Below are 17,767 nucleotides of genomic sequence, written 5' to 3'. Positions count from 1 at the left end.
AGCCTGGACACAGCATATTATTTGAGAACACAGAAATGCTGGACCACACCAACAACCACCATGTCAGGCTACACAGAGAAGCCATTAAAATCCACAAGCATGTGGATAATTTCAACAGAAAGGAAGAGACCATGAAAATGAACAAAATCTGGCTACCAGTATTAAAAAACTCTAAAATTACAACAGCAAAACAACAGAGAGGAAACAACCAGGCAAAGATTAACACCTCCCAGCAAGAGATTTTCCCAGGCTCAGGCAGGCCTTCAAATGCTAATGAAGGTGATCAGCTGAAACATTCACACCTAACTGCAGCAGGGAAGAGCTCCTTGCCCCACCCCAGCCATTCCACAGATATATAAACCCTTTGTCCTAATTCCAACAGACCTCACTACCTCTGAGGATGCTTGCCATAGATGCAGGCGAAACGTCAGGAGAAATGCCTCTAGAACATGGCTCTATAGCCCAAAAAACCCCACAAGAACCACAAAGAAGGCTCTTTCTCTCGTTCCCACCAGCCATGCTTGAGATGGGGGTGGGAGCAAGAGCAGGGCCTCCTCCAATGACTGCAGTGTCCGAGTTTGTCTATAAAGGGAGATGTGGTTTGTTAAATAGCCTGGATCTGATCCTACTCATCAACTTACAATAGACAGTGAGAAGCACACTGGCGTTTGACATTCCCACCACGTTCTCAGCAATACATGTCAGCAGGAACCCATTGTCTTCACTTGTGACGTTCACCAGGGTCAGGTTGATGGAATGAACATTGGTCCAGTTGGCGTTGGTCTAGAAGTAATTGCCAGAGAAAGAAAAGATTAATATATATAAAAGGACATAATCGAAAGAGCTGTTGGATCCTGATTCATACATAACATTGGAATGAAGACAATTCTATATGTGCTGGTACGGCTGTACCAGGAGCTCCAACTTCATTTTCTTTCTATTAGATGTCTGCATGCATTCCAAGGTTTCAGGCATTCTGCAAAGGTGACTTCTCTTGGTTTGCATTTATAGGGCCAATGACCCATCAATCATTGTTAAGTTTTGGTTCCGCCCCTTTCCCCAGGGCCCTGGGAAGAGAGGGAGCCATTTTTAGTTCAGTCTTACAGAAGGAAATTAAGCTACAGGACGTGGACCAGCTCCTACAGCTTCGGGGGAAACAGCTTCCAGGGAAGTCCCAAAGCTCTGGCTGGTAACTTACAGCCTCTCAGCCTTACAGCATTTGGGGGAAACAATTTTGCAGACCCAAAGAACTCCAGCTGGAGAATCTACAAAGTCTTGACTGGTAGGTCTACTCGGGATCCCAAGAAGTAGTTTGGAACCGGTAGTAGGACCCACGCTAGCAAAGCCGAGATAGTAGATTGCCTGGGAGCCTAGATAGTAGATTGCCTCTACGTGGGGTTGCCCTTGAAGACGGCCCGGAAGCTTCAATTAGTCCAACGTGTGGCAGCCATGATTCTAACAGGAGCGGAGCGCAGGGAGCATACGACCCCCCTGTTGCGCCAGCTCCATTGGCTGCCGATCTGCTACCGGGCTCAATTCAAGGTGTTGGCACTGGCCTATTAAGCCCTAAACGGTTCCATCCCAAGATACCTATCTGACCGCATCTCGGCCTATGAACCCACCAGGACTTTGAGATCTTCCGGGAGGCCCTGCTCTTGATCCCGCCTGCTTCTCAAGCACGGTTGGCGGGGACGAGAGATAGGGCCTTCTCGGTGGTGGCTCCTTGGCTGTGGAACGCCCTTCCTACGGACATTAGGCTGGCACCATCTCTCATGGCATTCTGAAAAAAGTTGAAGACCTGGCTGTTTGTGCAGGCGTTCGAGTGATCTAGTGCAATATTGGTAATTGAACATAGGAATGGAACAATGGACGACGAACTTGGACTACGCTTTGATGATGAGACGATTGGGTTGGTTATTGTAATAATTGTTTAGTGTAATTGCTTGTTATTAAGTGGATAATGTGTTAAGTGGTTAATTGTTATGTGTGCATTGAATTATTGCTGTTTTTATTGGGTGTAAACCGCAGTGAGTCGCCTTCGGGCTGAGAACAGCGGTATATAAGCAAAGTAAATAAATAAATAAATAAAGGTTTTCCTTTCAAAAGAAAAGAAATAGTTCTCAAAGCCAGTTGCCTGTCCCTTGTGGACAAGATTAAGAAAGCCACTAGTCATTTGTATGATTGTCGTTGAAGATTGAAGAAGTATTTGTTTAATTTGTTCATTAATAAAGGACTTTGTTAAACCTTTCAAGCCTCTAAAGACTCTTCCAGAGGAAAATCCTTAGGGCCTCTCTATCAAGGCACCCTGGCTTCCCGCTGGGTAGAAAGTGCACGTCCTGTTCAAAAGACAATTATTACGGGCCCAGCGCATGACAGCACACTATATCTTTGTCGTAGTCAAAAATACTTGATGGCTTCATCTATGGAAGGAAACCATCTGATGCGATTGTCCTTATAGACATGGGCAAAATTCTTCAGCTAACTCAAGTGAGACAAAGCGCCTGGATATTGCTTTTTTACCTGATGAGTGTTGATAGAGCGCAGATTGACCACCATCCAGTCAACATCAGGCAGAGGGGATCCTGAGCCGTTGCAGGTGATAACAGCATTTTCGCCTTCACACACAGTTAGATTGACATGGCTCACACTGATTTCGGGAAGATCTGTAGAAGCCAAGGCAACAAAAAAAGAAAGGGTTTCCAGGTCAAGAGAAGCTTCCACATAAACATGCCTTCAGAAGCAAAGAGGTTCACAGTTCTTTTGCATTTTTTATCACAGTACATAAGGCTTGGTTTGCTGATCAGACTCAAGATAATACCGATCTTCTTGACCTTTCTTGGAAATGTGACTATGGGGAGCATTCTGATTGGGAACTCCAAAATGTATTCCTAAGGTTAAGGTAAAGGTTTTCCCCTGACATTAAGTCCAGTCGTGTCCAACTTTGGGGGTTGGTGCTGGTCTAGGGGGATGCTGGGAGCTGTAGTCCAGAAGGGAGGGTGGATATGCTATTGTGTGTTTTGTTTGCTGGGGGGGTCATTTTTGCACATACGCTATAGCATATTTTTGCTTTTTTGCTTTTTAAGTCCCTTCCACTGTGTTTTTCAGTGTTTTAATGAGTGATGGTCATTCATTGGCCTAATCGGTGTATTGTGTCCAAATTTGGTGTCAATTCATCCAGTGGTTTTTGAGTTATGTTAATCCCACAAATGAACATTACATTGGGTTGTTGTAGGTTTTTTCGGGCTATATGGCCATGTTCTAGAGGCATTCACTCCTGACATTTCACCTGTATCTATGGCAAGCATCCTCAGAGGTAGTGAGGGGTCAAATGCTAATCAAGGTGGTCAGTTGAAACATTCACACCTAGCTCCAGCAGACAAGAGTCCTTCCTCCCACCCTGGTCATTCCACAGATATATAAACCCCTTTTCCTAGTTCCAACAGACCTCACTACCTCTGAGGATGCTTGCCATAGATGCAGGTGAAACGTCAGGAGAGAATGCCTCTAGAACACGGCCATATAGCCTGGAAAAACCTACAACAACCCAGTGATTCCGGCCATGAAAGACTTCAACAATACATTGAATATTACATTTTTATTTATATAGACTAGCCATCCCTTGCCATGCATTGCTGTGGCCCAGTCTGGTGATCTGTAAGAAGGGTCGTCAAAGATCACCAGAAAACAGTATTTTTTTGGTCATTGGGATTCTGTGTGGGAAGTTTGGCCCAATTCTGTCATTGGTGGGGTTCAGAATGCTCTTTGATTGTAGGCGAACTATAAATCCTAGTAACTACAACTCCCAAATGTCAGGGTCTATTTCCCCCAAACTCTATCTGTGTTCATATTTGGGCATATGGACTATTTGTGCCAAGTTTGGTCCAGATCCATCATCGTTTGAGTCCAAAGTGCTCTCTGGATGTTGGTGAACTACAACTTCCAAACTCAAGGTCAGCGCCCACCAAACCCTTCTAGTGTTTTCTGTTCAGCATGGGAGTTCTGTGTCCCAAGATTGGTTCAATTCAATCATTGGTGGAGTTCATAATGCTCTTTGATTGTTGGCGTACTATACATCTCAGCAGCTACAACTCCCAAATGATAAAATAAATTTATTTGAGTGAAGGACATAGATTGGGTTGTTAGGTGTCTTGTGTCCAAATTTGGTGTCAATTCGTCCAGTGGTTTTTGAGTTATGTTAATCCCACAAACAAACATTACATTAGGTTCTTGTGGGTTTTTTCGGGCTATAGAGGCATGTTCTAGAGGCATTTCTCCTGACGTTTCGCCTGCATCTATGGCAAGCATCCTCAGAGGTAGTGAGGTGAGGTGAGGATGCTTGCCATAGATGTAGGCGAAACGTCAGGAGAAATGCCTCTAGAACCTGGCTCTATAGCCCGAAAAAACCCACAAGAACCTAGTGATTCCAGCCATGAAAGCCTTCGACAATACATTGAACATGACATTTTTATTTATATAGATGTGTATAGATTTGCAAAAAAAAATCTTTGCTTTTGTGTGTGGATACTTCAAAAAAAATTTGGCTGCATAAGTAATTCAAAATAGTAGGAATGTTGAACAAGGGAAGAAACATCAATTTGTTGGATCACAAAGATCCAGGTGGTCTCAGCTGGGGAACGCTCTGAATGGCTGTTGTGTTAGACAGGAAGAGCTCTATTTTGGGAGGAAAAGAGCTCAGCAGGGGGAAATCTCTCTTTCCAGTTGTGACGGGGAGCATTGTGGGGGCAGACAGGTCAGGGAAACGGTTCACCCAACAAGTCCAGGAAATTAATGTACATAAATCTATCCTAGTTAATGGCAAGAGAGGTCTTCCCATCCCACTCCTTTGCTCGCTAAAGAGTTCCTAAGCCCCAAAGCTTACTCCTCTAATTGGTTGAGAGATTTCCAGTTGTCTCCCAAATTCCATTTGCTCACCAACACACAGCTATCAAAGCTTTTGTTCTCCCCAGCTTTTAATCATCATCATCACCATCACCATCATCATCATCTGGGATGGCGAAAGAGAAGACTAAAGGATTGATGTATTGTCGAAGGCTTTCATGGCCGGAATCACTGGGTTGTTGTAGGTTTTTTTCAGCCTATATGGCCATGGTCTAGAGGCATTTTCTCCTGACGTTTCGCCTGCATCTATGGCAAGCATCCTCAGAGGTAGTGAGGTCTGTTGGAACTAGGAAAATGGGTTTATATATCTGTGGAATGACTGGGGTGGGGCAACCAGGCACATCTTAACACCTGTTGTAGTTGTAACATGCACAGATATCTATAACAACAATTAGAATCATAGAATCAAAGAGTTGGAAGAGACCTCATGGGCCATCCAGTCCAACCCCCTGCCAAGAAGCAGGAATATTGCATTCAAATCACCCCTGACAAATGGCCATCCAGCCTCTGTTTAAAAGCTTCCAAAGAAGGAGCCTCCACCACACTCCGGGGCAGAGAGTTCCACTGCTGAACGGCTCTCACAGTCAGGAAGTTCTTCCTCATGTTCAGATGGAATCTCCTCTCTTGTAGTTTGAAGCCATTGTTCCATTGTGTCCTAGTCTCCAAGGAAGCAGAAAACAAGCTTGCTCCCTCCTCCTCCCTGTGGCTTCCTCTCACATATTTATACATGGCTATCATATCTCCTCTCAGCCTTCTCTTCTTCAGGCTAAACATGCCCAGTTCCCTAAGCCGCTCCTCATAGGGCTTGTTCTCCAGACCCTTGATCATTTTAGTCGCCCTCCTCTGGACACATTCCAGCTTGTCAATATCTCTCTTGAATTGTGGTGCCCAGAATTGGACACAATATTCCAGATGTGGTCTAACCAAAGCGGAATAGAGGGGTAGCATGACTTCCCTAGATCTAGACACTAGGCTCCTATTGATGCAGGCCAAAATCCCATTGCCTTTTTTTGCCGCCACGTCACAAACTGTAGATTGCCAATCACAATTTCTATATTCTAAGAATTTCTACATTGAATGTAACATGAGAACATTCACATGATTAATTAAAGAATGTTTATAATTGGAAGATAATTTTTCAATACTTGGTTAACATAGTAAAACTAGAGCTTCCAAAATCACAATTACATAATGTCAGGCACAGTGACACAAAATAACACTTCCTATATTATCGAAAGATCTTCTTTCATAAACAACATCAAAAACAATGACACATGGTTTATCAATATTTCGTCATGTGTCATTGTTTTTGATGTTGTTTATGAAAGAAGATCTTTCGATAATATAGGAAGTGTTATTTTGTGTCACTGTGCCTGACATTATGTAATTGTGATTTTGGAAGCTCTAGTTTTACTATGTTAACCAAGTATTGAAAAATTATCTTCCAATTATAAACAGTCTTTAATTAATCGTGTGAATGTTCTCATGTTACATTCAATGTAGAACATCTTAACACCTCTCAACAAAAGATTCCTCCAGGCTCAGCCAGGCCTCCAGCAGAGAGGAGTTCTTTGCCCCACCCCAGCCATTCCACAGATATATAAACCCGTTTTCCTAACTCCAACAGACCTCACTACCTCTGAGGATGCTTGCCATAGATGCAGGCAAAACGTCAGGAGAAAATGCCTCTAGAACATGGCCATATAGCCCGAAAAAACACACAAGAACCTAAAGGATTGACTTTGACTGGGGCATGTGTTTCAAACTGGAGAGTTCCAATGAGGTCATGTTTGGCAGGATGGGAGAGAAGTGGGGAAAATGCGTTATTGATTCCCTTACATGGTCATGGAAATGCCCCCCTTTTTTAGGATTTCAAGGATCCTCAGACAAGAGGCAGTCAGTCGGAGCCTTTAAAAGCCAGATGTAAAGGAAGCGGGAGGCAATATTAGACAGCCATAGAGATGGAAAAGATACTTCAAAATATCCAAAACGTTGTCAACTTCCCTTGCTTTATTTTTCAAATGTCGAAGCATCTTGGACTGGTGAAATATTTGCTGTTCGGGGCTAATTTTGTGCAAAATTCACACATGGTTGTTTTGTCCAGGAAACAACATTTTCTGCATTTAAAGCAGTACTTTTTGGACCAAAAATATCACATCACTTGAAAAAGATAAGATATTCTCCTAATGCATAAAGCCCTGTAATTTGGGACTTTGGAGATTCAAAATATGCTTATGGTTTGTATTGTCGAAGGCTTTCATGGCCGGAATCACTGGGTTGTTGTAGGTTTTTTTGGGCTATATGGCCATGTTCTGGAGGCATTATCTCCTGACGTTTCACCTGCATCTGTGGCAAGCATCCTCAGAGGTAGTGAGGTCTGTTGGAACTAGGAAAAAGGGTTTCTATATCTGTGGTATGACCAGGGTGGGACAAAGGACTGTTGTCTGCTGGAGCTAGGTGGGAATGTTTCAGCTGATCACCTTGATTAGCATTTAATGGCTTGGAAGTGCCTGGGGGGAAACTTTTGTTGAGAGTGATTTGATGTGCCTGATTTTTTACTCTCTGTTGTTTTGCTGTTGTAATTTTTGAGTTTTTTAATACTGGTAGCCAGATTTTGTTCATTTTCATAGTTTCATGGTTTCATTCCACCGATATATAAATCCTTTTTCCTAGTTCCAACAGACCTCACTACCTCTGAGGATGCTTGCCATAGATGCAGGCGAAACGTCAGGAGAAAATGCCTCTAGAACATGGCCATATAGCCCGGAAAAACCTACAACAACCCACTGCTTATGGTTTATTTGCACAGAAAGTAGTGTTTTACACATAGGAAGCATATATTTCTACATAAAGCAGAAATAAATGCATAATTTCTGCATAAAGCAGATATATATAAATATATATTACAATAGCCATCCCCTGCCATGCGTTGCTGTGGCCCAGTCTGTGTATATGTGTTTTGTGTGTGTATATATATATTTGTGTATATGTGTATTTATGTGGTTATGCACATACGTTGTAATGTAATATATATATATATATTTATTTTTTGGCTTTTTAAGTCTTTTCCGCTGTGTTTTTCAGTGTTTTTCTGAGTGATGGTCACTCATTGGCCTGAGAGGTGTCTTGTGTCCAAATTTGGTGTCAATTCTCCCAGCGGTTTTTGAGTTATGTCAATCCAACAAATGAACATTACACACACACACAGACACACATACATATATGAGAGAGAGAGAGAGTCAGTGTTTGTATGTATGTAATGGATCTGTGTATCTTGGCATCTGTATATGTGGCAGCTTTCTGATTGGCTGCCACTTCCACAGGCCACACCCACGAATAACTGACGTGGACCAAACATGGCACACATAACCCCCATGATGCACTTTACATACTTGTGCACTTTGGGGGGAAATGGACTACAGATTATGGGAATTGCAGTACTTACAATCACTTCACCTCCCACAGACCACTGTGATGTCCACCAATGATGGAACTGGACCAAACTTGGCACACAGAACCCCCATGACACACATTACATCCTGGTGTGGTTTGTGGGACAATGGACCATGGACAATGGGACTTGCAGTACCTTCACTCACTGTCAAGAGACTACTGCGACCCACACCAATGACTGATCAAGACTAAACTTGGCACACAACACCCCCATGACTGACTATGCATCCTGGTGCACTCTGGAGGAGGATGGACCATGGGACTTGCATATGGGAATTGTAGTTCACCTGCATCCACCGAACCCATCTGACATTGGATCAAGTACGTGTGAAAAAGGTCTTGGCGTCCTCGTGGACAACAAGTTAAACATGAGCCAACAATGTGATGTGGCGGCAAAAAAAGCCAATGGGATTTTGGCCTTCATCAAGAGGAGCATAGTGTCTAGATCTAAGGAAGTCATGCTACCCCTCGATTCTGCTTTGGTTAGACCACACCTGGAATATTGTGTCCAATTCTGGGCACCACAATTCAAGAGAGATATTGACAAGCTGGAATGTGTCCAGAGGAGGGCGACTCAAATGATCAAGGGTCTGGAGAACAAGCCCTATGAGGAGCGGCTTAAGGGGCTGGGCATGTTTAGCCTGAAAAAGAGAAGGCTGAGAGGAGATATGATAGCCATGTATAAATATGTGAGAGGAAGCCACAGGGAGGAGGAGGGAGCAAGCTTGTTTTCTGCTTCCCTGGAGACTAGGACGCCGAACAATGGCTTCAAACTACAAGAGAGGAGATTCCATCTGAACATTAGGAAGAACTTCCTGACTGTGAGAGCCGTTCAGCAGTGGAACTCTCTGCCCCGGGGTGTGGTGGAGGCTCCTTCTTTGGAAGCTTTTAAGCAGAGGCTGGATGGCCATCTGTCAGGGGTGATTTGAATGCAATATTCCTGCTTCTTGGCAGAAAGGGGTTGGACTGGATGGCCCATGAGGTCTCTTCCAACTCTTTGATTCTATGATTCTATGATTCTAAGACTCAACTTGGAGCATAGACAAACAATGCTTTTCCCAAATAACCCGGGCACCGCCGGGTCCCCAGGCTAGTAAATAAATAAATAGAAAGCCCTGTTTTGTTTCTCTTCAAACCAACCATGCACAAATTCCGTACAGAATAAATCCTGGATTGTGAATAATCTTGGAAAGACCTTTGAAGACTTTCTAGTCATGAGAAGAAAACTGCTGAAACTATTTATTGCTTCCTTTGAGAAGAGCCTTAGTGAAGAATTGTTTCTTCTCAAGAATCCCTAGACAGCCAAACAATGTACTTCTTCGGTCAATTTAGTCATGATTCCATTGAGTTTCTCTAAATTCCCATCAGTTTCCCTTTTTGCAATTGTTTTGCATCTGATTGTGAGAATATAGGATTTATTCCTACATTAAAATTCTCACTTTTGAAGCATTTTATCTACTTTGCACATTTGTGTAATTTACCTTATTTATGCACCCTTTCCCCACTGAATAACACGTGTTTCTGCGTACTTATTATCAATTAGGTTCCTATCAATTAACTGATTGCATTTTAAGCCCCTTTAGCTCACACGAAATAACTGTGTTTTTATTTGAATGCTCATAATTTTATTGTTATTTGTGGTGCCATATTTTATATTTATATTTATTGGATGTGTTTTAATTGTTTTTCCCATTCTATGTAATTTTCTGTATTGCACTTTTTGTACTGCATTATTATGTTGTAAGCAGGGTATATATAAAAAGTACAGAGACACTCGCTGGAACACCTCAGCAAGTGAGAGTCCAAAAGTGGCAGGTTCAAGCCCAGAACCTCAATCAATGGCTGATACCAAATGAGAGACTCCTCCCTGGACACACAGAAGAAGACTGGGCGACTTGGAAGGCTCTGAGCAGACTGCGCTCTGGCACCACGAGATGCAGAGCCAACCTTGAGAAATGGGGCTACAAAGTGGAATCCTCGACATGCAAGTGTGGAGAGGAGCAAACCACTGAGCACCTGCTGCAATGCAACCTGAGCCCTGCCACATGCACCATGGAGGACCATCTTGCGGCAACACCAGAGGCTCTCCAAGTGGCCAGATATTGGTCAAAGGACATTTAATCAACTACCAAGCCTGCAAACTTTGTGTTTTGTTTGTTTGTTTGTTTTGTTCTGTTAGAAATGTAATACAATTGTCTGGTTGTCTGACACAATAAATAAAGGGGTGTTTTGCATGCAGTATTCCTTCTGCTTGGCAGGGGGTTGGACTGGATGGCCCATGAGGTCTCTTCCAACTCTATGATCCTATGATTCTAAAGGTAATGGTTTCCCCTTGATATTAAGTCCATTTCTAAGCCGAAGAGCCTTGACCATAGATGCCTCCAAGATCATGTGGCTGGCATGACTGTGTGGAGTGCCATTACCTTCCCGCTAGAGCAGTACCTATTGATCTACTCACATTTGCATGTTTTCGAACTGCTAGGTTGGTGGAAGCTGGGGCTAACAGTGGGAGCTCACCCCACTCCCCAGATTTGAACCACCAACCTTTAAGTCAGCAAGTTCAGCAGCTCAGCGGTTTAACCTGCTGTGCCACCGGGGGCTTCTGATATAAATAATTATTATCATCTTTGTTATTATCATTATCATACACTTCCATTTCTGACAAGACTCTCCGTAAGTCTATATATAGGAATACTCCAGCCAAGACAGGGATTTATTCATAGCAAATCTCAAAATGAAACTTTCATCTAGACCAGGGGTCCCCAAACCTTTTGAACAGAGGGCCAGGTCACAGTCCCGCAAACTGTTGGAGGGCCGGATTATAATTTGAAAAAGAAAAGAATGAATTCCTATGCACTCTGCACATATATTATTTGCAGTGCAACCCCCTCCCCCCCCCCAAATCAAAAACCAAAAACCCACACTTCTACATAAATAAAAATGTCATGTTCGTTTGTGGGATTAACAGAACTCAAAAACCACTGGACGAATTGACACCAATTTTGACCACAAGACACCTAACAACCCAATGTATGTCCTTCACACACAAAAATTGATTTTGTCATTTGGGAGTTGGAGTTGCTGGGATTTATAGTTCAACTACAATCACAGAGCATTTTGAACCCCACCAATGATGGAACTGAACCAAACTTGGCACACAGAACTCCCATGACCAATTGAAAATACTGGAAGGGTTTGGTGGGCAGTGTCCTTTGGTTCTGGAGTTGGAGTTCACCTGCCTCCATAAATCACTGTGGACTCAATGATAGATCTGGACCAAACTTGGCACTGATACTCAATATGTCCAAATGTGAACACTGGTGGCGTTTGGGGGTTGTATTTGGTGGGATTTATAGTTCAATCAAAGAGCATTCTGAACTCCACCAATGATGGAATTGAACCAGTCTTGGTACACAGAACTCCCATGAACAACAGAAAATACTGGGTTTAGTGGGCATTGACCTTGAGTTTTGGAGCTGTAGTTCACCTGCCTTCACCGCGGCCGGAGCAGAGGGTGTCCGCAATTGGCGGAGTGGCGCCGGGTGGGCGTGGCCAGGCCAGGCCGCGTGGGCCGGAGAAATGCCCTCGGCTGGCTGCATATGGCCCGCGGGCCGTTGTTTGGGGACCCCTGATCTAGACCATTGAAACAATGATGCTTCTTTCATTTCATTTCTTTGGATCACATAGGGAAGGCTTAACATAGCAGGTTAGTCACCAGCTGCAGTCAATCTTGCCAACCAAAAGGTTGACAGTTTGAAGCTGGGTCAGGGCACGCTCCTGACCTTCAGCCCAGCTCCTCGCCCACCTAGTGGATCACAAACAGCAACGTGAATAGATGAAATAGGAACTGCCTTGAGTGGGGAGGTATTTTAGGCCAGGCATTTCGATCAGAAAAAGTTTCCAAACAGAGAAAGCTCTTCAGCAAAGAGATGGAGGACAGCACCCCCCTGTGGCTGGAACTGAGCACAGCCTCCAAAGATGCTGAAAGATGGGGGAAAGTCTATAGAATACCTCTATCTGTTGCCTGTCTCGTTGTGTCCAAAATGGTACAGATCCTGCATCAAGCAGAGTGCAGGAGCGAGAAACAACCAAGGTTCCTTGCAATCAAAGCTTGGAAAGTTACATTTTGAATGATTACGCCCAGAACTAATAGTCTAGAAAAAGCTTTGATTGGAGCTTTCTGGGATATATAGTCCATTTCCCCCCCAAATTCTGATACTGCCCTTGGATTCTGGTTTTTTTTCCCCATGGTGCAACAGTTCTTCCCAAAAATAATTTATTTCTAACTAGCAGTCTCCTGCCACAGGTTGCTGTGGCCCAGTTTGTTTATACGCATTTTGTGTGTTTATATATGTGTATATGTGTGTATATATATTTGTGTATATATGTATGTCGTTTTGCACATGCATTGTAATGTATTTTTATTTTATTTATTTTTTGGGATTTTAAGTCTCTTCTGCTATGTTTTTCTTTGGTTAGACCACATCTGGAATATTGTGTCCAATTCTGGGCACCACAATTCAAGAGAGATATTGACAAGCTGGAATGTGTCCAGAGGAGGGCGACTAAAATGATCAAGGGTCTGGAGAACAAGCCCTATGAGGAGCGGCTTAGGGAACTGGGCATGTTTAGCCTGAAGAAGAGAAGGCTGAGAGGAGATATGATAGCCATGTATAAATATGTGAGAGGAAGCCACAGGGAGGAGGAGGGAGCAAGCTTGTTTTCTGCTTCCTTGGAGGCTAGGACGCGATGGAACAATGGCTTCAAACTACAAGAGAGGAGATTCCACCTGAACATTAGGAAGAACTTCCTGACTGTGAGAGCCGTTCAGCAGTGGAACTCTCTGCCCCAGAGGGAGTGTGGTGGAGGCTCCTTCTTTGGAAGCTTTTAAGCAGAGGCTGGATGGCCATCTGTCAGGGGTGATTTGAATGCAATATTCCTGCTTCTTGGCAGAATGGGGTTGGACTGGATGGCCCAGGAGGTCTCTTCCAACTCTTTGATTCTATGATTCTATGATTCAGTGTCTTTATGGGTGATGAACACTCGTTGGACTGTTAGGTGTCTTGTGTCCAAATTTGGTGTCAACTGGTCCAGTGTTTTTTGAGTTATGTTAATCCCACAAATGAACATTACATTTTTACTTATATACTAGCCATCCCCTGCCACGCATTGCTGTGGCCCAGTCTGTGCACATGTGTTTTTTGTGTGTACAGGTGTGTATATATGTGTGTATACACTTGTGTATATTAATTTTTTATTTATTTCAATTATTTGTACCCCGCCCTTCTCAACCCCTGCAGGGCGACTCTTATGTATATTATATACACATATGGAAATGAGCACCAACCCCCAGAGTTGGACATGACTGGACTTAATGTCAGGGGAAAACCTTTACTATGTGTATATATTTGTGTATATGTGTATTTACGTGTGTTTGTGTATATATATGTGGTTTTGCATATATATTATTATTATGTGGTTTTGCGCATGCGTTGTAATGTAATTTTATATTTTTTTTGGCTTTTGAAGTCCCTTCTGTTGTGTTTTTCAGTGTTTTTATGAGTGACCTGGGAGGAGACCAATGTCCAATCTCGATAAAATAGTAAAGAGTAGAGACATCAGACTGGCAACAAAGATCCATTGCCTAGTCAAAGCCATGGTCTTCCCTGTAGTCATATCTACGGATGTGAGAGCTGGACCTTAGGAAAGGCTGAGCCAAGGAAGAGAGATGCTTTTGAGCTGTGGTGTTGGAGGAAAGTGCTGAGAGTGCCTTGGACTGCGAGAAGATCCAACCAGTCCATCCTCCAGGAAATAAAGCCTGACTGCTCACTGGAGGGAAAGATACTAGAGACAAAGTTGAGGTCCTTTGGCCACATCATGAGGAGACAGCAAAGCCTGGAGAAGGGAATGATGCTGGGGAAAGTGGAAGGCAAAAGGAAGAGGGGCCGACCAAGGGCAAGATGGATGGATGGCATCCTTGAAGTGACTGGACTGACCTTGAGGGAGCTGGGGGTGGTAACGGCCGACAGGGAGCTCTGGCGTGGGCTGGTCCATGAGGTCACGAAGAGTCGGAGACGACTGAACGAATGAACAACAACAATGAGTGACCTGATAGGTGTGTTGTGTCCAAATTTGGTGTCAATTCAACTGGAGGTTTTTGAATTATGTTAATCCCACAAACGAACATTACATTTTTATTTACGTAGATGCTTATATAGCATCGTGGCTAACAGAAGAGCACCCAATGAGGAAGCTCCTCAACTCTGAATCTTGGTCCGGCCACACGTGTGTCAGGCTGTGCTGAGAACTCTGTGGCATTTTCTTTATCGCTGGTTTTAAGAGGAGAGTGGGAAATTATCTTGTCAGGTTTAGATGCAGTGCACTTGACCTCGGTGTAAAGGAGTTGAACTGAGAAAGAAAGAAAAAAGCACTAAAGGAATCCCACAGCAAGGCAGGCGGAATGCCAAGGAAGCTGATAGAGCTACTGATCAGAAGATGTTGACATACACCAAGCTCAGCAGAGTTGCCGGCTTTCACAGAATCAGCTCATCTGCCACAGATTCTGGAGAACCTTTCTGGGTTTTTTTGCACTGCCAGGCAATCAGCTTGAGCACGTTTTCAGGCTCAGCCGTGATTCAAAATGGACTGTGGGCAAGCTATGCTTGGCTTCTTGAGTCACACATTTGAAAACAATGGCAGGGATGAAGGAGAAATTTATTTATTTATTTTCCTATTTCCAACAGACCTCACTACCTCTGAGGATGCTTGCCATAGATGCAGGCGAAACGTCAGGAGAAATGCCTCTAGAACATGGCCATATAGCCCGGAAAAACCTACAAGAACCTATTTATTTATTTATTTACGATATTTATAGCCCGCCTTTCTCAGCCATATGGCGACTCAAGGCAAGTTACAGATTGGTACAATTCGATGTCAAGCATTCATAAAACTGCCATTACAAACATCAACATTACAATATAAAACATGAATAAAAACTGTTAAAGCATATAATCATCAGTGTCATCCTGTTCAAACTGTTATGCAATAACATCATCTGGCCAGTCCATGTTCATCATTCATAGTTCTGTGTTATCTATTCCGCTGCATTCTCAAAAGCTTGCTCAAAGAGCCAGGTCTTTACTTTTTTTTTGGAAAGTCAGGAAGGAGGGGGCCGATCTAATATCCCTGGGGAGGGAGTTCCATAGCTGTGGGGCCATCACTGAGAAGGCCCTGTCCTTCATCTCTGCCACTCGCACTTGTGAGGCAGGCGGGATCGAGAGCAGGGCCTCCCCAGACAATATTAAGCTCCTAGAGATCAGGAGTCCTCAAACTTTTTAAACAGAGGACCAGGTCACATTCCTTCAAACTGTTGGAGGGCCAGATTATAATTTGAAAAAAGCCTGAATTCTTATGCACATTTGATATACCTTATTTGTAGTGCAAAAATATTTTAAAACAATATAATAATTAAAATGAAGAATAATTTTGACAAATATAAACTTATTAGTATTTCAGTGGGAAGTGTGGGCCTGCTTTTGGCTGATCAGATAGGATTGTTGTTGTTGTTGTTGTTGTTGTTGTGTGCATTCAAGTCATTTCAGACTTAGGTTGACCCTGAGCGAGGGTTGGGTAAATGACCTTGGAAGGCTGTATCCGGCCCTCGGGCCTTAGTTTGAGGACCTCTGTCTTAGATAGTTCATAGGAGGAGATATGTTCGGACAGGTAGAATCATAGAATCATAGAATCAAAGAGTTGGAAGAGACCTCATGGGCCACCCAGTCCAACCCCATTCTGCCAAGAAGCAGGAATATTGCATTCAAATCATCCCTGACAAATGGCCATCCAGCCTCTGCTTAAAAGCTTCCAAAGAAGGAGCCTCCACCACACTCTGGGGCAGAGAGTTCCACTGCTGAACGGCTCTCACAGTCAGGAAGTTCTTCCTAATGTTCAGATGGAATCTCCTCTCTTGTAGTTTGAAGCCATTGTTCCCTTACGTCCTAGTCTCCAAGGAAGCAGAAAAAAAGCTTGCTCCCTCCTCCTCCCTGTGGCTTCCTCTCACATATTTATACATGGCCCTTATCATATCTCCTCTCAGCCTTCTCTTCTTCAGGCTAAACATGCCCAGTTCCCTAAGCCGCTCCTCATAGGGCTTGTTCTCCAGACCCTTGATCATTTTAGTCGCCCTCCTCTGGACACATTCCAGCTTGTCAATCTCTCTCTTGAATTGTGGTGCCCAGAATTGGACACAATATTCCAGGTGTGGTCTAACCAAAGCAGAATAGAGGGGTAGCATTACTTCCCTAGATCTAGACACTAGGCTCCTCTTGATGCAGGCCAAAATCCCATTGGCTTTTTTTGCCGCCACATCCCATTCCTGGCTCATGTTTAACTTGCTGTCCACGAGGACTCCAAGATCTTTTTCACACGTCCTGCTCTCGAGCCAGGCATTGTCCCCCATTCTGTATCTTTGCATTTCATTTTTTCTGCCAAATGTATCTTACATTTGTCACTGTTGAACTTCATTTTGTTAGTTTTGGCCCATCTCTCTACTTCCGTGTTATCTATTCCACTGCATTCTCAAAAGCTTGCTCAAAGAGCCAGGTCTTTATTTTTTTTTCGGAAAGTCAGGAGGAAAGGGGCCAATCTAATATACCTGGGGAGGCCACCACTGAGAAGGCCCTGTCCTTCATCTCTGCCAATCACACTTGCGAGGCTGATGGGATCAAGAGCGGGGCCTCCCCAGATGATCCCAGATGATCCTAAGCTCCTAGAAGGTTCATAGGAGGAGATACGTTCAGACAGGTAAGCTGGGCCGGAATCATTTAGGGCTTTATAGGCTAAAGCCAGCACTTTGAATTGTGCTCGGTAGCAAATTAAAATTTATAGAAATTCCTTCTATTGAAGACAGGGGCAGCTCAACCCATCACGCAAAGTAAGCATTCGCAGTATAGTTGATTTTGCCCAGGGGCACTCTTGAGGTGCTCCCAGGGGAAAATACACCTTGACATATGCGAGTTGTAGTTACTGGGATGTATAGTTCACCTACAATCAAAGAGCATTCTGAACTCCACCAATGATGGAATTGAACCAAATATGGCACACAGAACTCCCACAATGAACAGAAAATATATATCAATGATTGGTTGGGGGGGGGGGGGCAAAATACTGTTTGCTTACCATTGAAAATTACCAAGGGCCGCCTCTGTGTCGAAGGCTTTCATGGCCTGAATCACTGGGTTGCTGTAAGTTTTTTGGGCTGTTTGGCCATGTTCCAGAAACATTCTCTCCTGACGTTTCGCCTGCATCTATGGCAGGCATCCATAGATGCAAGCGAAACATCAGGAGAGAATGCTTCTGGAACATGGCCATACAGCCCGAAAGACTGACAGCAGCCCAACACAAGAAATGACATATA

The 17,767-nt window shown here is 43.7% G+C and overlaps 1 protein-coding gene across 3 annotated transcripts in view; it reads right to left on the bottom strand.

Annotated features, from left to right (window-relative positions):
* The window catches only part of NTRK3 (neurotrophic receptor tyrosine kinase 3), an 850,080-nt gene that overhangs the window by 507,448 nt on the left and 324,865 nt on the right, over positions 1-17,767 (bottom strand). For all 3 annotated transcript variants that reach the window (XM_060755167.2, XM_067471458.1, XM_060755166.2), the window contains exons 6-7: positions 2,521-2,663; positions 642-783 (exon numbers count right to left, since the gene is read on the bottom strand). In XM_060755167.2, coding sequence (XP_060611150.2) covers positions 642-783; positions 2,521-2,663 — 285 coding nt within the window. The remainder of the gene's footprint in view (positions 1-641; positions 784-2,520; positions 2,664-17,767) is intronic.

Source organism: Anolis sagrei, chromosome 9 (genome assembly GCF_037176765.1).
Source record: "Anolis sagrei isolate rAnoSag1 chromosome 9, rAnoSag1.mat, whole genome shotgun sequence".
NCBI lineage: Eukaryota > Metazoa > Chordata > Lepidosauria > Squamata > Dactyloidae > Anolis > Anolis sagrei.
This window is presented reverse-complemented; position numbering and strand designations above follow the sequence as displayed.